Source organism: Dermochelys coriacea, chromosome 6, assembly GCF_009764565.3.
Source record: "Dermochelys coriacea isolate rDerCor1 chromosome 6, rDerCor1.pri.v4, whole genome shotgun sequence".
Taxonomy (NCBI): Eukaryota; Metazoa; Chordata; order Testudines; family Dermochelyidae; genus Dermochelys; species Dermochelys coriacea.
In genome coordinates, this window is record NC_050073.1 from 108,225,188 (window position 1) to 108,245,167 (window position 19,980).

General features: G+C 44.2%; 1 protein-coding gene across 1 annotated transcript in view; it reads left to right on the forward strand.

Annotated features, from left to right (window-relative positions):
* Nucleotides 1-284: 284 nt before the first annotated feature.
* The window catches only part of AMN (amnion associated transmembrane protein), a 52,682-nt gene continuing 32,986 nt past the window's right edge, over nucleotides 285-19,980 (forward strand). The window contains exons 1-3 of the mRNA XM_038406836.2: nucleotides 285-357; nucleotides 7,087-7,205; nucleotides 7,292-7,336. Of these exons, the coding sequence (XP_038262764.1) occupies nucleotides 315-357; nucleotides 7,087-7,205; nucleotides 7,292-7,336 (207 nt within the window). The 5' untranslated portion in view covers nucleotides 285-314. The remainder of the gene's footprint in view (nucleotides 358-7,086; nucleotides 7,206-7,291; nucleotides 7,337-19,980) is intronic.

Below are 19,980 nucleotides of genomic sequence, written 5' to 3' on the forward strand. Positions count from 1 at the left end.
GCAGAGCTGAGACTGGAACTCTGTAGCCCTGACTCCCCCTCCCCTGCTCTCACGGTTACATCCCTCGCCATGCAGGTTAAAAATAGGTGAAAAAATAGGTGAGCTTTGAGGAGACGTTAAATATAACCTGGTATCTGAGACTGGACAAGTCTCCATGTAAATGAGCTGAATCCCAAAGCGTCATAGTTCACCAGTCTTCTCCCAATGCTTCTGCTCCCCTACAAATTCTCAAGTGTATGAAGCAACACGTGACACTGGCTAGTCCAAAGTTCATTAGAGCGCTGGGAAGGAATGTGCTAGCAGCGGACTGCGAAATGAAGGGTCTGTTTTTCCTCCTCCTTTTCGTGCAGCTCCTTGGTGAGTAATGACAGGACCTGTCTGAGAATGGAGAATGAGGGCAAAATGGCTTTTTCCATTTCAGGCTTTAGGTAGTGTGGAATAAAGCTACGGACTCTTTACGTGGTGATGTCTTTCTAATGCAAGTGGCAAAACTTGTTTCCAAATGGACAAAGAAAGGCTGTGATTTGCATCTCCTGTTCACTGCACCTCTGCTGCTTGGGTTTTTCGGTTCTTTTTATTTAAGGCCCTGAAGAGCCATCTTCTATTGAACATGCATATGGATTTAACATTCAGAGACCATGATTCCTCAGCGAAAGGACTGATTACACAGTCAAGTGATTTTGATATAGAGGCAAAAGGTGCATTAATGCAATAGTGTGGTGCATAGTTAAAAACAGGAATTGCATAAGCTGCGCTGCAACAGTTCGGTTAACTTGGCTGCATTGCACAACTTGGGGCCAATCCTCAGCTGTGTAATTCAACCTTACTTTGTTGAAAGCAAGGAAACAATGCCAATTTACCCCAGCTGAGGATATGGCTGTATGTCTTATGGTACTGGGTATTGTACACTTTATAAGGTAAGCTACATCTATCCAGCAAAACTTTCTACATATATGCAATGGAATCAACTTATACATTCTGTTGGAATTTTAACCTTTCCTTTTCCTGTCTCCTGGGGATTTTAACTAGGCAGTTGCAGCATTGCATTTACAGTTTTTTGTATTTAATTTCGTAGGTTTTTTGTCTTAAAAGAAAAAGACAAAACAAAAAATTGCCCGTGTTTAAATTTCAGTTCAGTAAGGTTCTCACGCACATGCTCAGTTTAATACTTGTGAGTTTGTTCTATTGGTTCGGAGTCTCATTACACTGCTCTGGCAATGTAAAGGGGCCTTAAAATGGATACAAATTTTTGCCCAATTTAAGTCTTAAATCAGACTCACGCCTGTTTGCTTCAATTAGACTACTTGCGTGCTTTAAGTTAGGCATGTGTCTATGCACCTTGCTGAACCAGGGCCTTCATAACGTTAGCTTTGGAATGTCCCAGGTTGGCTTTGGAATTCACACTGCATTCAAGTGGGGTGGGGTCGGTGGGGGGTGTGTGAATTCTCCATATTATTGCCACTATGGTGTGGTTGCAAACTGCTCACTGCAAGGCTGGGTTAGCAGGGCAGCAGCAGATCTGTTTATGATGCAGCCCTCACCGTGTGAAGGACAGAAACATTTTCATTTTAATGAAGATGTGACAGTTCTTTGGGTACTTGGGACTGTGAGTCACCCCTGCCTCCAGCTTGAGGGAGTCATGCCTGCGCTAGCTCCTTGATACCACCAGCATGTCAGCCTCTCAAGCTCACTCTTCTGGGATATGCCAGCCTGTCTTTCTCTTGCAGGTTAACAAGAGGCCTGAGTCCCTGTAAAGCATTCCCCAGTGAGATCCTGTCACTGGCTACTCCCAGAAATCCCAGATCTCTGGTCCCAAAAAAGCAGTGTACCCCAGTTTACCAGTTTTACCTTAAATCACTGTACCTGTATAACACACATCACTTACAATAAAAATAAAAGAAAGTTTATTGAAGAAAGACTAGAGATTCCACTAGAAATGAGAGAGAGAGAGATGGAAACAAATGGTTACAATATAAACAAAATCATAACATGTGAATTAGGGCCTCCATTTATTAATAGTTATCTTTCCTGCCTAATAAAGAAGGTCTCTCCCCCACAAGTTCAGTCTGTTGCAGAGCCAGGAACCAGGATCCAAATGTTCATGAAACACCCCTACTCAACAAGATGTCTCCTCTGTGAATGGACACAGTTTCTTCCTCCACCCTGCGATATGCTGAATCAGTCTGTTGTCTCTATTTACAGGCTTTTATAACAATCCTTTTTACCTCCAAATTTTTTCAATCATTGGCAGTTGTCTTTGATGGTTTGCCATTGACAGTTGTGGGTTGGGGCAAGGATAGACAACTGAACATTGCATTATATCACTGGCTGACCAGAGGTATGACAACTCCCTTCCACTTGAATGGCCCATCACCAAGACACAGGATTCCCTGGTGACTAACTTGTACTCCAAGACCATAAGGTATAGTTTTGAATATAGTTATGTAATTCCTTAAACATTACCCATGCACACACACCTCACAATGATTGTGAGAACTGGGAAGTTACAAGTTGTCAGCAGAGACCTCATATGCTAGCCTTCCTGGAGAGATACTATGAGAGTGGAGTATTAGGTGTATTGAGTTTCTCAGGTCTGAGACAGCAGTTGATTGTAAAGAATAGTGAACCTTTGGTACCAATGGGCTTCTGGGTCACAAAAGGATAAGAGTGTGCAGGGCGCACTAGAAATTTTGGAAAGCGCTTTCTATGGTTTTCAGCTGCTATTGTTAAAGAGCAGTGGGGTTTTTGTTTGTTGGTTGGGTGTTCTGTTTTGCTGTGTGTTTCAGTAAGACCATAAATGCACACTGTAAGGTCTTGTCTTCACTAGGCAACTGGTGTTATTTTAACATATGTAGGTCTTGGAGGCACAGTCTAGGAAGCCCTCTTCCCTGCCTCCTGAGGTTCCCCACTAAGGTTTAAACCTCGACCAGTTAAAACATGTTAAAACTACAACTGCCCAGTCTACACTATGCTGCTTTTGCATGTTTTAAAAATACACCTTTTTTTCTAATCTGCATATGGCCATATGCAGTGATTGTCTCAATAGCACCCCTGGCCAGGCCACACAAAAAGAACGTACAATTATGTTACAAAGGAGATCATTTGGTGCTGCTAAAATTTCAGCAGCTCCCCACTTCGAGTTTCTTCCCCATCACTCATAGCATTCATTTTAACACCCCACCACCACATGAAGTAAGTAATGGCACAGTTGCCTTTACTGGTTAAAAAAGTGGTTAGAACTTTTAACTATGGGAAAAGTGCAAATTTCTTTTTACTGTCAGTAACTCATATAATTGAAACCATTTTACTCTGAATGTTGAGTCAGTTTCATGTTCAGACACAGACCAAACTTGGGGAATGTTAGCGCCAAAAGAGAATGTTTAAAAAATGTTGTGCAAAAACAGGAGATAGGAATGGAAACGCTCTTGTAACCTTTTCTATGACAGAGGCTCTCATTTAATCATGCCAATTTCTGGAGTGAGGTACACTTTCTAAACATGTCCCATTTTTATCATTAAAAGATCCGCATTAGTATTGTTGGATCGGCAGGTGGGTCAGGCTGGGGTCCTGACTTTGAACAGTCATTCCTTAAATTCATCCTCTCAATCCACAACAGACAGAGGGACAGAGACAGAGTGAGACACTCATATTGCTGATTAGTGACTTTTTCTGGCTGATGGAGGGGTAATACTGATCAGAGCAAATGTCTGTGCCTATATCTACAGCAGAGAGGGTGTGTAAAAATATGCGGGGTAGGGAGATGGTTGAGAAGAGGGCTAGTAAAAATGTCAGGAATACACCAAATTCTTGAAGATTAGACAATGTGAGACAATCTCCCCACAAAGGATTAAACCAATTCAATGCCCTGTGTCACAAATGCATGTACAGTGGATCACATAGAATCCAACAGTAGATATAGAAAGAGTGGCCCGATCTGAATTACTGTGTGAACCCCATTTATATATACGCTTGATAAGACAAACTTCATTTTCATCTGGTTTGGATGCCTGTGACTGTTTTGTCCACTGTGCCAAGCACATCTCCCTCTTCTGTTACCTTGGCCTCACCCCTCATCATAAGCACCAACTCTGTGGGTGTTCCGGGGCTGGAGCACCCACAGGGAAAAATTAGTGAGTGCTCTGCACCCACCGGCAGCCAAGCTCCCGCATCCCCGCTCCTCCACCTACCTCCCAGCGCTTCCTGCTGTTCGGCGGCACGCTGGGAGGGACGGGGAGGAGCGGGAATGTGGCACGCTCATGGGAGAAGGTGGGGCCGGGGCCAGGATTTGGGGAAGGAGTCGGAATAAGGCCAGGGAGGGGCAGAGTTGGGGTGGAGACTTTGGAGAAGGGGTTGGAATGGGGACGGGGCTGGGGAAAGAGGGGAATCAAGCATCCACTGGCCATAGCAGAAGTCAGTGCCTATGCCCCTCACTACCTTGCTTGTCTGTTTAATCACCCCTTCCACGTTGTTTAAATTGTAGACTATGGGGCAGGGACAGTCTTTATGTTTGTACAGTGCCCAGTACAATGGGGCCCTAATCCCCATAGAAATAAATAATAAGTAATATTCACACACCGGTATCTAGTAGTACAACATTCTCATTTACCACCTGGAGGCCTTGTACATGCACAGACATTGCTTCTCTCTCAGCCATCGGTGATCCACAGCTACATATTAATCACAGCATTGAAAATGTCCCCTATGCTCACTGATCACGGGGAAGGGAGGATTTTGACATTGCTTTATTTAAGACATACACTCAGGCTATGATGCTTTTTTGCTCCTATGCAGAAAATTCCGTCTCTGGCATATAGAGGCAGAAGGATGCTCTAAATCTCAGATAAGTCTCTTTAAATCTATCCCCGCAGAATGAATCAGTCTGCTTGTAGATTAATCAGCTAGGCAAGCTGGTTGAATATGGCAGATCTGGTGTATACAAACATAAGTTCAAATTCCCAACCGCTGCCTGGTACAACCAGAGTCATGCTCCTTTGAATTTGCTATGCACAATCATTAGTGCAAATGTGTTTGCACAAATGTTTAGAGACTGGCTATTATTCCTACAATTCCCATATTCATTTGCAAGATAGGGGACTTGTAGAGAGACAAATGTGTTTGTTTTTCTTGTGTATGAAAAGTCAAAGAGTAGAAACAATATCATGTGACTTAGCTGGCCACATGCCTTGAGTAATGAATAGTAGTGAAGAGTCCAAATGAGTTGTTTGCAAACAAACCATAAACTGAGGCTGGTTTAGCCAGATTATTTGGCAAATGTTTAAAAATCACCAATCCTCATCTCTCTCACCAGCGGCAGTTGGTCCAGTAAAAGCTATTACCCCAAACACCTTGTCCCTAATATCTTGGGACCCACATGGCTACACCAACACTGCATAGAAATCACTAAGGCATCTGCAGAAGAGTCAGTTCATAAAAGAAAGGCAACAGCTACATTTGTCAGGTAGTTTATCCACACTGAATAATTGGGCCAACTTCCTCATCTTTTACTATGGCATTTTGACAGCCACTCGAGATGTTACTGATTGTTCACAAATACATGAGTCACCATGAGATCCAGTTGCTAAATTAGGCCTTGTCTAAAAAGGAAAGTTGTACACTACATTAGCTATACTACCGTACTGTGTATCATGCTGACTCTTTGTAGTCTCCTGTCTGTCTGCATCTCTTTTTGTTGTCTCTTGTCTTATAAATAAGAGAAAAATACAGCTATAAAGGTGCTTTGGCTGTAGCAGTGTAGCTATTCCTGTATGGGGCAAAGAATAAGCGTTACCGGTATAATGGCTTGTCTACACTTAAAACTCCTCTGCAGCACTGCTGTACCACTACCTATGCTGACAACAAGGGTTCTCCTGATGGCACAGGCACTCCACCTCCCCAAGAGGTGGAGTTAGACCGATGGAAGAAGTCTTCCATTGACCGAGCACTGTCTAGTCGGGGACTTCAGTTCACTTAACAACTCTGCTCAGGGGTGTGCATTTTTCATACTCCTGAGTGACAGAGTTAAATCAGCCTCATTTTCTAGTGTAGACCAGTCCTCAGGCACATTTATACAGCTATGACTGTCTCCACGTTAGGGGTTGTACCAGTATAACAGGATTGGTAAAAAAATCCCATCTCTAACTGACATAGTTATCCTGGTATAAAATCCGTGTCTAGACCAGGCCTTACTTGCTCTTTTTCTTGCATATTTTTCTTGCTCTTTTGCACTTACTCTGCACCCGATCCCGGCTGGCTCAGTGGTTGCTCAGCCCTGACCCAATTAAACTCCTGTCTCCTTCGGTGAGTAATAATAACGCAACTGCAGAGATAAATAAGAGGAGCGGCATAGACTTGATTGACTGGTGAGGTGGAAGAACATAAAGGATGGTGCTCAACATGGCAGAAGCCAGTGTCACAACTCTCATGATTTCATCATGAGCCTGACAATTTGAGGTGTTTTTCTTAAGCTCCTGGAGTCATGCTATTACTTGAGAATCTCAGCTTTCATTAAAAAAAAAAAAAGTTTCTAGTCCTTCTGGCTGTGGATAAAAACTTGCAAACAGGATCTGTAAAGGCTCAGAGACCAGAAGGCAGATCAAAAGGACCCAACAGGTAGTAGTATTCAAATCTGATGATTTTAAAGCCAAACTCATGGGGGGGTGGGGCCTGAATCGTGGTGTTTTGAATGCTTTGGGTTGGCAGTCCAGAGGTGCTGCACAGGAGAAGGCTCTTACATCAACAGTGTGTAGATTGCAAACCAATGGCAAAGTCAGCAAGTTGATGAGCATTTTGCCTGAGTAAGATCTGAGGAACAGCTGGCATGACTGGGCCCTCTAGTTCCAGTTTGAGACATTGGCAGCTCATTTCTTTGCTGAGTGTTGTTTCTCTTTGTGTGGCTGTATTAACTCATTCTGGGAGGAGTTTGAGGCCTATAGAGGGCTGGATCCTCAGCTGGTGTCAGTTCCTGTAGCTCTATTGACCTCCAGTAGAGATACAGTAATATACACCATCTGGCCAACAGCGTGTCTGGAAATTGCTGTGTAGAAACAGAATAGTATTGAATTCCATTTCTTTTTTTGCCTTGCCTAGCTGCTTCGATTGCTGTGTACAAACAATGGATTCCAAACACCAATTTTGAAAATCCTTCCAACTGGGATAAAGACAGAATCCCATGTGCTAACGATGTGGTCCTTTTCAAGAGTAATCAGGTATTTGATTTTCAAAATAGCATTCATTTGGGCCAATCTCTACCTGCTTATAGAAAATGCACTCAGCTTTTTTGCATTTCTTGCAGGTGATCTCGATCTTTGTCCAGTCAACTCACTCTCTGGCAGACATGGTAAGGACACATACTGCACACATTCAGTGGTGACGAACGCTGTCAAAAATATGGGACACAAGGACTTCTGCAGTGCAGGACACCTGGGTTCTCTAGCCACTTCTGGTGTTTCGTTCGATGACCTGGGTGGCTTAGGTGTGTTTGCATAGGCAGTTGGAGGGGCTGGTGCACTCCTCCTTCAGGGAGGCTAGCCCCCTGGCCCTTCCCTTTCCTCCCAAGGCCAAAACTCCTGTGGCCAGAGCCCCAAGCCCTGCTTCCCCCCTGCCATGATTGGAGCCCCGAGCCCCCACATCCCAGCTCCCCCCTACAGCTGGAGAAGCCCTGGGCAGGCCAGAGCCACAAGCCCTTCTCTGCCCTCCCCCACACCCCCATGACTGGAGGAGCCCCAGCTGCACCCGGCCCCAGTTGTACCTCCCAAGACCCAGAGCCTCTCAGTGAGAAAAGCAAAAGCTCTTCCTGAAGAACACTGAGCTTTTTATATGTGCCATGCAGGTTCCGGGGTGACTGAGGAAGTGGTACCTGATACTCAGCTTCCCGGGTTCATCAGTAATGTCTCTGGAGTCCAGGGAGATTACTGATGAACCCGTGAAGCTGGATAGCAGATACCACATCCTCAGCTGAGCCTCCCCTGGTCTTTATACCTACCACCTATGGTTGGAGTTTTGCTGTAAGGGCCAGGGTGGGTGGAGTGTTACAGAACAGCCCCATATTGGTTGTTTTGTGGAATTGTGTCGGAGCTGTTCTCCGAGAAAGCCATTCATTGTCCAGGCTGAGCAAATAGCACTCTTGTTGTTTCCATGGGGAGCAAAATGCTGGTTGTGACGTGTACCACAGAAAAGAGAGTCGCTCCAGGATAACCAGACATATTACTGTAGTTCGTGGGGGGGCGGTACCAGAGCTGGTGGGAGGGGAGGCATTTGGAAAGAAATCAAATTACCCTTCAGTGCAACATTGTGGTGGTGTCGGCGTATGTAGGAGGGATCAGGCCAAGGCTCTGGGGCCGAGGGCTTCTCTGTGGTGAGGTTGCACCTTGAAGGTGTGTTCAGTTCTGGGCATCCACATCCCAGAGAGAGAGCACTAATCTGGAGAGAGTGCAGAAAAAAGCATCAACAATCGCTCTGGGGGTGAAGGGAGGAACCAGCGCAGAACGAAGTATTTATACAGCAGCTTGAGCAAGTGAATGAATAAGGTCCAGTGCTGAGCTCCTTCATCTTCCACTCACTGCCTTCTTGGGAGGGTATTTGAAGGGCATAAAAACAGCAGGGGGTTGTAACTGAGTGTCATGGGACCAGGTGAAACAAAGGAGAAGTTAAGATGACCACAAGGGAAAAAATCCTATTGGCAAAATAATATTAACAATAACAATTTTTGTGCATGAGGTCCCATACGCCATAGCATTCTAGTTCATAACAAAAGCTGCCAAGCGAAAACATCATCAAGTCCTCAAACAGATCGGAGAGCTGCTGTACAGTGCCAAAAAAGTAGATGGAATAGCCTCCATGAGGGAAGCAGTGGAAGCCCTATCACTTGAGTCAGAGCTCGTTGTCCGTCTAGTCACTGACTTCCATGGGACTACCCATCGGCATAGAGCTAAGCAGGTGCTGTAGTGTTTGGCTGGATCAGGGCCATAGTGAGGAGTGTGGTATAAGAACTATATCATCAGAGCCATAGACACCAGTGTGCCTTTCCTGTCTGGCTCTGTGCCTAATCTGTGGTAGTTCCAGGTTATCCTATCATTGCTGAGCGCCATTTAAAAACTGACAGGACAGAGAGAGAGAGAGGATACGCTGCAGGGAGCAATCTAGCATTTGCAGGGAGATGAACTAGGCAGCTTAATGGGTCTTCCCGTTCCTTATTTCTTGTCAATGAGAGGCTAATCAGGATGTCAGAGGTGCTCCATACACAAGGAGAGGTATGAGCTTTCAGTTGGCACTTTCCATTCATTCAAAACCGTCACACTTACCTATCATCCCAAATCTTTTTTCCTCACTACGCTAAGCTTTCTTTGAATAGTGACCATTTTTAGACGGTTTCAAAAATTTATCATCTAAGGGGGAAATGGGAGTTTAAAGCAAATTTTGTGATGTGTGCACCGCACTAGCAGGCAGCCAGATGTTCCTGTTAACCGCGATCATGTCAGACCAAAGTCAGTGTGTCTTGATTTCTGTGCAAATAACATTTGCTCATGGAAATGGCAGCAGAGGTTGCCATGGTGACCTGATTTTTCTAGCTGTCCTTATACCTATTATAATTGGATCTGTTTTTGGCAATTCTAATGTACCCATCACCTTAGCATCCAGGCCATAGGGGTTTTCACCCAGATGTGATCTATTTGTGACAGAATTGTCCTTGTCTTTTTTGTTTTTTAGCTGCCATAAGTAGTTTGAAAACTGGCCTAGGCCACTTTCTTTGTGTGTGTGTGTGTGTATGTGTGACTGTATCCAAATAGGTGCTATACATTTTTGGACTATAATTTGTACAAGCTGCCTAAACTACTGATGGCTTTGGTGCTTTAATAACACAGAGTGCCACATTTAACTCTTCTACAAATGCTTGGAGGAATTATTATCTATCTGTCTAAACTATAAAATACGAAATTTTTAAAGGATGTGAATATTAGCGGGGAAAAATGTGTATTTGGAATATGTACAAATATTAAATGATGTGAAATTTACTAGAAAAACATAAGTGCCAAATATCAGTTCAGTAGATTTTATTTTATTTACAGATTAATGTATAATATTTACAAAGTACTTTGCAATCCACTGTTGAAAGTGCATAACTGCAAAGTATTTATTATTATTCATTATGACATTAGCCTTTCAAAAACAAGCTAAACAGCTAAGACTTAAAAAAACCTAAGACAGACCATATCTCCTGAACAAAAAATAGACAGACATCATAAAAGCTTAATACAAATAACAACTTCATCTGTAATAGACTAGGAACTCTGTCTTACCTGAAGGATTTACGGGGGAACATCGACGTATTGGGATTCTACAGCAACTACTTGAAAGGGTCAAGTTATTAAAGCAGACTGAAGGAAACTGTTGCCTTGCCTGGGTACTGATCTAAGCACCTCATTGTGCTCTGGTTTTTAAGCACAACTTGCCATTTGAAATTGATGCTGCAGTTGTGCTTAAAAATAAATAGCCTGCTGCTGTCCTCAGTAACTAGTTCATATCTAAGAGGCAGGTTTGTCCCTAGCGTAGGCGTTAGGTGGTGAGGATTTAGAGTGGTAAATATTACCCATCTCATTGGCACAGCTGCTTTTCCCTCATGTCTATTTCATCTTTATCAATATACATATTAGGGGGCTTGATCCTGCACCATGCTGAGCACACTCAACTGCCCATGGAAGCTAATGGGAGTTTAGGATGCTGTGCCCTCCCAGAATCAGGCCCTTAACTAGCTGCTAGCTTTGCTGCTGTGACGTCCAATCCTTAGTCCCAGCCTGACTCCCAAACCTCCTCCCCCTTCCCTTAGTTTGCACCCCAGAGGATGTGTCTGGCACTGGCTGACGGGAGCTCTGCTATGAGAATCTCAGCTGAAGATTTCATTCTTGCCATGCTCTGAGGGATTTTATGTCTAATTACGGCTCTGAGCTGCCTCCAGCTTTAGACAATTATTTTGCAGCATATTATACAGGCTTCTAATGAATGGGAATGTGTTGAAGTAATTTAGGTTCAGAATTTGTTTTATAGGATTTTTGTGAGATAGGAACCCAAAATCAAAGCCCTCAATCTTCAGGGAAGTTGGGATCCTCAGCTAAATCCAAAGTCCTCTGCTTAGGCCTCTTTCTGTGAAATGGACCCTGATTGGAACAACTGGCTCTGAATTTTGCCTCTTGTCTATAAGACCTGATGTCTATAGAGTGGGTCCAGACACTCTCCAGATCTAACCCCATCAACAGACTTAAAATAAGTCATGCCAAATCACAGTGCCAAGTTATTACTTTTTAACATTAACTTGGCACCATGAATGTACACGGTACTTTACAAGATGTGGAACAAGACTCCAACCTTGCCTGGAAGAATTTACAGTCAAAAACCACTACAAAATATATGGGGTCGGATCCTCAGCTGGTGTGAATTGTCACAGCTCCTTTGACTTCAACAATTTACAACAGCTAAAGGTTCACCTCAAGGCCCTTTGCATACTGACCCAAATGCTGCTGCTGTAAAACAGGGTGTCTCTAAACAATGAGACTGACATCAGGCCCCCAATCAGCCACCGTATATAAATCAGACAGTTCATTTGGTCAGAGTGTAACAGACATAAAGATTTACACTATATTGATCAGACCAAGTTTTCTAGGTTTCTGGTTCAGCTCAGTTCTCTCCATGTATGGTAGGTGGGTTTCTGTTCTCTGTTCTTTGTCACTAAGTGATAAAAATAATGCCAAGGTTCAGGATTTTTTAAAATCAAGGAATTGATCTGCCCCCTCACTCCTGGGAATGGCCTGAAATTTGGTGACTGGGTCATCAGAAAAATTGATTTTCAGGATTAGAGAGAAAAACAGAAATGTGCCTTTTTAGACTGTAGCCTCAATATTTCAGTGAAATTAATCACATAAATCAGCAGGACTATGTTAAGCTTTTGAGTCTCCATGGAGACGCTATACAGCCTTTGGCCAAAGAAGTGGCCGTTACATTCTGTACAATCAAAGGGCGAAATTCAGATAAGGGTCTTCAGCTCCTATTGACTTGAGTGATTTCAATGGGAGTTAGGCACCTAAATACCTCTGAGGATCTGAATCTTATAGATCTCTTCTCCTGCAAGTTTTCCACATCTTCATTCTCCATTTTCCATTTCTTATTTCCATCTTATTCGTTCTACTTGTACCTACCTAAAATAATCTCCCTGTCTCCTAGGTCTTACCCCTTTTCAGATATTTTGTAGATAGTTGTCATGCCATGCCCATAATCTTAGCATAGTAAACAAGCTAATTCTCGATATTTAGCTCTTTTTATCTTTCCTCAGAAATCAGTCCCTTCGACCCTCTGATCATTTTTGCTGTTCATCTCTGAATTCCCATCAGTTTCTCTACATCTTTTTGACATTGAGGCACTCAGAACTGACTGCAGTGTTCCAGGGGTGCTCTCAGTTTATGGCTCTTGGTGGTGTACTTCCTGCCCACATGGGAATGCGCAGCACGACAAAACCTTGGTGCTCTGTGTGCGTGTATGTGTGTGTGTGTATGTGTGTGTTTGTGTGTGTGGAGAAGGTAGTGCTGAAGGGCTAAATGGGATATGGAGGTTATCACTTTTTGTTTTGATAGCCAATTCTGGATTTAGTAGAAAGTCAATGTAAGTCAATATTCCAGCCAGCTCTTCAATGACATTTAGCTGTGATGCAGGGAGAGAAAGTGTGCTCTCCTTATTCAGCTAGAATCTTAAAAAAAGGAACTTATTTTATGCTCTTGGGGTTAAAAAAAAATCAATGTCTAAAAGCCTGCTGCATCTCTTTGGAAGTGTCCTCGGTGCTGTCACTCATAGGAGCCACCTGTCAAAATCTCACTCCACACATTAATCTGCCCTGGATCTAGCCCAGGTTTAACAAAGCCCATAAACTGGTTGTGCGTGACAATCTAATGGGAGCTGAGCAGAAGCTGGCTGTTGCAATTTGCCTCAGAGAATACAGTGTTCACCCTCTGCATTGTCAGCCTGGAGGTGCTCAATATACATAAAGCTTGGTATCCTACAGGCTGTTCTTGAAGGGCTTGCTCTGGCAAGATGCTGAGTGTCTTCAGCTCCCAATGATCAGCTTCTGAGCTGGGCCCCATGAACATGCCGGGAGTTTGGAGCACTCTGCACCTGGCGGAATTGGGCCCTTTCCTGTACAATTCAATAATTTGGACAGAAGCCAAATTTGGGTTATTCATGGATCAGAACCTGGCTCTAGGTCACCACTTCAAATCCAGACTAGGGGCACAATTTTCAAAAGTACCGATGTGATTTAGGAACCATTTTCAAAAAGGGCTTGACCACTTAGGGCAGTATTTCAGAGTTATTACAGCACCTAAAGATGTGGTAGGTGCCTAAGTTGGATTTTCCAGAAGTGCTGAGTGTCCAGTGCCTATTGAAATCAATGGGAATTAGGTGCCTAGGTGCTTTTGAAAAGGTACCTATTGCATCTTTAGGTGCCTAAATACTATTGAAAATTTGGCCCTTAGGCGCCTATGTCTCACTGAATGTCAATGGGACTTAGTCACCAAAGTCACCTAGGTGCTTTCAAAGATTTTACCCTAATTTTGTACTGGCTGGTAGTTGTTCCTATCTGATGGCTGCTTGGTAGCCCACTGAAACTGAGTTCTGTGGCCTCAGATTAGTTCCCAGTGGATTGGTGGCCAGATCTGAAGAATCACCACCTCAGCTGGAGTGAAATGGCTTGGATGGTGATGCTGCCCACACCAAGAACAAGGACTAACTGGACAATGGAGACTGAACTGCGTGCTCCACTCAGGAATGGGCCCTCTAGGAGAGGGCTGAAGCGCATTGGCCAGGGAGACTTGTAGTGCTGCTGCCCACGTTGGTCTTGTGCTCTGGATAGCGGATTTGGTCTCCAGAGCCAGCAGCTTTCACGTACAGAGGGGGAAGGGAGGGAGATAGCCACTCCCAAATCTGTCAAGCGACTGTGCAGCCATTCTATTGACATGGCTGGAGTAGCCCTGTGTGCCCCTAATGTAGCTCTACTGTGGGGAAAGGGCAGAGACCAGGGAGTGATGGCTCTTCTAGCTCCATCCCCATCCTTAACCATGCTCCACCCCTTGTTCTGCAGCCAGCCCCCCATCTGCCTGATCTGCCCCCACACATCTGTGGCAGCTGCCTGGAATCCTTCCCCTTCATTGGACTTGTAGCCTGGGGGATCCCTTGTGAATGTATGGTTATTTTTGTAACTGTCTCCCCCCGGCAGTGAGTGAAATGGGGCAGCGCCTGTCTGCGGCTGGTGGAACGTGTGCCGCTGAACGTGGGTATTGATGAAGAAGCTCTGCAGATGTAAACAAGGGGGTTATTGCAGCATCAGCCAATTTATGCAGGTCGTCTCTCTCCTCACTCTGTTATGTGAAAAGGGAAGAGTGGCCATAGCAACCTCCGCATTGGTAGCTTACAGAGGCTGCTGCTGAGCGCCCAGGCTCTTCAATGAAACACACATTCCCTGGTTAATGTGCCTTGCACACATACTCCTCAATAATGTGGTAAGGACAATATGTGCATTATAGCCATGTGGGGGTTCCACTCCGAGCTCACTGATCCTCCTTAAAAGTGCGGGAATGAATGTTGATCCTCATGTGCCAGACAGACATGTAGAGAGAAAGGAAAGAAATATGTTTAAAAACCAGTCGAGTTGCCTGCATGCAACTGTGAATTAGCATTCGAACCCTGGAATCACTCTCCAACATCTGTTCCACCACTGTCTGAGTCAGATGTCAGTGTTGCAAATGTCTTCTAGTACTGCCAGTCTCATGTAGCCTCTTTGCTATTCAGAATGGCTAGGTGAAACAAGCACACAAGCGCACAGGATTGCTGATGTGCAAAGCGCCGAGGGTCTAACATGGGATTCATCTCCCGAAATTATATTATTAGTCACCTAATTGTAAAAGGAGAATGTACCAAGCTTTGCAGCAGAACACTCCTCTGTTTCTGGTAGAGGTTGATTTTGAAATGCCAGTTGCTCTCCTGGGGCCTGGTTCTAATGAACTGCAATGTTTCACACTAGTCTGAGACACTGTAGGCCCCTTAGCTTCTGAAGCAGCAGGAATGCTGGCTAAATATAAAGAGAGGAAGGGTGATTTTCCCTGTGATGGGGTGGAAATCTGGGTATGTCAAATGTTATTTTAGGAACCTGTATGTTATGTATCTATGTGTGCATAAAATTACAGGGCCAAATCAAACATAATTCCCATTGACTCCTTGTGAATATGAGAAAGGACTGCAATCAAATAGAGATGAAAAAAGCCCATGAGGGCATGCAGCCCAGCCCCTTCTGGAGCATGGTTGTCCCCTACAAAACAATTTCTAGTGGAGGAGCTTTTTAGATACTATCATTTCCTGTTGTTCTTGGGAACAGCAATAGACTAGAGCAAAACAAAACTGCATTGAGATTTCTTACACTGTATAGGAGAAGCCTTCTCAAGGGCAAAATAGCACGTTAGGCCATGTCTATGCTACAGCTGTTACAGTGGCAGTGCTACAGAGCAGCACCTGTGTCTCTGTAGCAGCTGTAGCATAGATGCTTCCTGTATCCATAGAATAAGTTTTCCCATTGAAGTAGTTAATCCAGCTCTCTGAGAGGCAATAAAAACAATTCATATAAAGGTCTCGCATGTAAACTCTTCAGCACAGGGACTTTGCTTTTATTTGCCTGTTACTACTGTGATGGGTTGGATCACAGAAACCCTCTTGGGGCTGCCAACTGATGTGCCAAGACTACTTCTGCCCCTGCTTTCCCTGCACTCCCAGCTTGGGACTTCAGTGCCCGGCCTGATTTGAGCCAGACCCGCTAGCCTGCTGCAAACCCAGACCCAGGTCTGAACCACGTCCCCTAATAGCTGTAGGCTTAAACTGAAAGCAGCTTAAGAAGTGTTCCTGTCTTTAACACTCAGATGCCCAACTCCCAATGGGGTCCAAACCCCAGATAAATCTGTTTTACCCTGTATAAATCTTATACAGGATAAACTCATAAATTGTTCACCCTCTATAACCCTGATAGAGAGAGATGCACAGCTGTTTGCCCCCCCCAAGTATTAATACATACTCTGAGTTAAGTAACAAGTAAAAAGTGATTTTATTAAATACAGAAAGGATTTAAGTGGTTCCAAGTAGTAACAGACAGAACAAAGTGAATTACCAAGCAAAATAAAATAGAATACGCAAGTCTAAGCCTAGTACAGTAATAAAATTGAATACAGATAAAATCTCACCCTCTGAGATGTTTCAATAAGTTTCTTTCACAGACTAGACACCTTCCTAGTCTGGGCATAATCCTTTCCCCTGGTACAGCCCTTGTTCCAGCTTACATGATAGCTAGGGGATTTCTCATGATGGCCACCCCATTTGTTCTGTTCCACCCACTTATATATCTTTTGCATAAGGCAGGAATCCTTTGTCCTTCTGGGTTCCCACTCCTCCTTCTCAATGGAAAAGCACCAGGTTAAAGATGGATTCCAGTTCAGGTGACTTGATCACATGTCACTGTAAGACTTCATTACCCATTTGCCAGCCCACAGGTATACAGGAAGACTTACAAGTAAAACAGAGCCATCTACAGTCAATTGTCCTGTTAATGGGAGCCATTAAGATTCCAAACCACCATTAATGGCCAACACTTTACATAACTACAATAGGACCTCAGAGTTATATTTCATATTTCTAGTTTCAGATACAAAAGTGATACATTTATACAAATAGGATGACCACACCCAGTAGATTATAAACTTTGTAATGATACCTTACAAGAGACCTTTTGCATGAAGCATATTCCAGTTACATTATATTCACACTCATTAGCATATTTTTATAAAATCATATAGAGTGCAACATCACAACTACAGACAAACTTACTGTACTATGTAAAGAAATATACATACTGCTGTGAGGCCTACGAAGACTTGATAACGGCTAGCTAGCTGTTGTGATGAGACCACTGCCTATCATGCTGATCAATACTGTCTCATTGTTTCCTTGCACTCCCCCTCTCTGTCTATATCCATCTGTTGTCTCCTGTCTTAGACTTTCAAATCTTTGGGGGCAGGGACAGTCTTTCTGTTCTGTGTTTGCTCAGTGCCTAGCACAATGGGGTCAGGATCATAGAATCATAGAATATCAGGGTTGGAAGGGACCTCAGGAGATCGTCTAGTCCCACCCGCTTCTCAAGCAGGACCAATCCCCAATTAAATCATCCCAGCCAGAGCTTTGTCAAGCCTGACCTTAAAAACTTCAAAGGAAGGAGATTCCACCACCTCTCTAGGTAACCCATTCCAGTGCTTCATCACCCTCCTAGTGAAAAAGTTTTTCCTAATATCCAACCTAAACCTCCCCCACTGCAACTTGAGACCATTACTCCTCGTTCTGTCATCTGCTACCACTGAGAACAGTCTGGATCCATCCTCTTTGGAACCCCCTTTCAGGTATTTGAAAGCAGCTATCAAATCCTACCTCATTCTTCTCTTCTTCAGACTAAACAATCCCAGTTCCCTCAGCCTCTCCTCATATGTCATGTGTTCCAGCCTCCTAATCATTTTTGTTGCTCTCCGCTGGATGTTTTCCAATTTTTTCACATCCTTCTTGTAGTGTGAGGCCCAAAACTGGACACAGTACTCCAGATGAGTCCTCACCAATGTTGAATAGAGGGGAACGATCACATCCCTCAATCTGCTGGCAATCCCCTACTTATACAGCCCAAAATGCCATTGGCCTTCTTGGCAACAACAGCACACTGTTGACTCATATCCAGCTTCTCTTCCACTGTAACCCCTAGGTCCTTTTCTGCAAAACTGCTGCCTCGTCTGTAGCAGTGCATGGGATTCTTCCATCCTAAGTGCAGGACTCTGCACTTGTCCTTGTTGAACCTCATCAGATTTCTTTTGCCCCAATCCTCTAATTTGTCTATATCCCTCTATATCCTATCCCTACTCTTCAGCGTATCTACCTCTCCTTCCAGTTAAGTGTCATCTGCAAACTTGCTGAGGGTACAATCCACGCCATCCTCCAGATCATTAATGAAGATATTGAACAAAACTCGCCCAAGCACCGACCCTTGGGATATTCCACTTGATACCGGCTGCCAACTAGACATCGAGCCATTGATCACTACCCACTGAGTCCGACAATCTAGCCAGCTTTCTATCCACCTATAGTCCATTCATCCAGCCCATACTTCTTTAACTTGCTGGCAAGAATACTGTGGGAGACCGTATCAAAAGCTTTGCTAAAGTCAAGGAACATATCAACTGCTTTCCCCTCATCCACAGAGCCAGTTATCTTGTCGTAGAAGGCAATTAGATTAGTCAGGCATGACTTGCCCTTGGTGAATCCATGTTGACTGTTCCTGATCACTTTTCTCCCTCTAAGTGCTTCAGAATTGATTCCTTGAGGACCTGCTCCATGATTTTTCCAGGGACTGAGGTGAGGCTGACTGGCCTATAGTTCCCTGGATCCTCCTTCTTCCCTTTTTTAAAGATGGGCACTACATTAGCTTTTTTCCAGTCGTCTGGGTTCTCCCCCGATTGCCATGAGTTTTCAAAGATAATGGCCAATGGCTCTGCAATTACATCAGCCAACTCTTTTAGCACTCTCAGATGCAGCACATCCGGCCCCGTGGACTTGTGCTCGTACAGCTTTTCTAAATAGTCCTGACCCACTTCTTTCTCCACAGAGGGCTGGTCACCTCCTCCCCATGCTGTGCTGCCCAGTGCAGTAGTCTGGGAGCTGACCTTGTTCATGAAGACAGAGACAAAAAAAGCATTGAGTACATTAGCTTTTTCCACATCCTCTGTCATTAGGTTGCCTCCCTCTTTCAGTAAGGGGCATACACTTTCCTTGACTTTCTTCTTGTTGCTGACATACCTGAAGAAACCCTTCTTGTTACTCTTAACATCTCTTGCTTGCTGCAACTCCAAGTGTGATTTGGCCTTCCTGATTTCACTCCTGCATGCCTGAGCAATATTTTTATACTCCTCCCTGGTCATTTGTCCAATTTTCCACTTCTTGTAAGCTTCTTTTTTGTGTTTAAGATCAGCAAGGATTTCACTGTTAAGCCAAGCTGGTCACCTGCCATATTTACTATTCTTTCTACACATCGGGAGGGTTTGTCCCTGTAACCTCAATAAGGATTTTTTAAAATACAGCCAGCTCTCCTGGACTCCTTTCCCCCTCATGTTATTCTCCCAGGGGATCCTGCCCATCAGTTCCCTGAGGGAGTCAAAGTCTGCTTTTCTGAAGTCCAGGGTCCGTATTCTGCTGCTCTTCTTTCTTCCTTGTGTCAGGATCCTGAACTCGACCATCTCATGGTCACTGCCTCCCAGGTTCTCATCCACTTTTGCTTCCCCTACTAATTCTTCCCGGTTTGTGAGCAGCAGATCAGGAAGAGCTCTGCCCCAGTTGGTTCCAGCACTTGCACCAGGAAATTGTCCCCTACACTTTCCAAAAACTTCCTGGATTGTCTGTGCACCGCTGTATTGCTCTCCCAGCAGATATCAGGTTGATTGAAGTCTCCCATGAGAACCAAGGCCTGCGATCTAGCAACTTCCATTAGTTGCCGGAAGGATCCTTGAGTATGATTCCTAGACCCTATGGTAATGCAAATATTATATAGTAATGATGGTTAGTATATGGTGCTTTTCACCTGTTGATCTTAAAGTGCTTTATGAAAGTGGAACCTTAGAGACTAACAAATTTATTTGAGCATAAGCTTTCGTGAGCTACAGTTCACTTCATCAGATGCATTTGGTGGAAAATACAGTGGGGAGATTTGTATATCCTAGCCACTATGGATGTAGAAGCCCTCTACACCAACATTGCACACAAAGATGGACTACAAGCCGTCAGGAACAGTATCCCCGATAATGTCACGGCTAACCTGGTGGCTGAACTTTGTGATTTTGTCCTCACCCATAACTATTTCACATTTGGGGACAATGTATA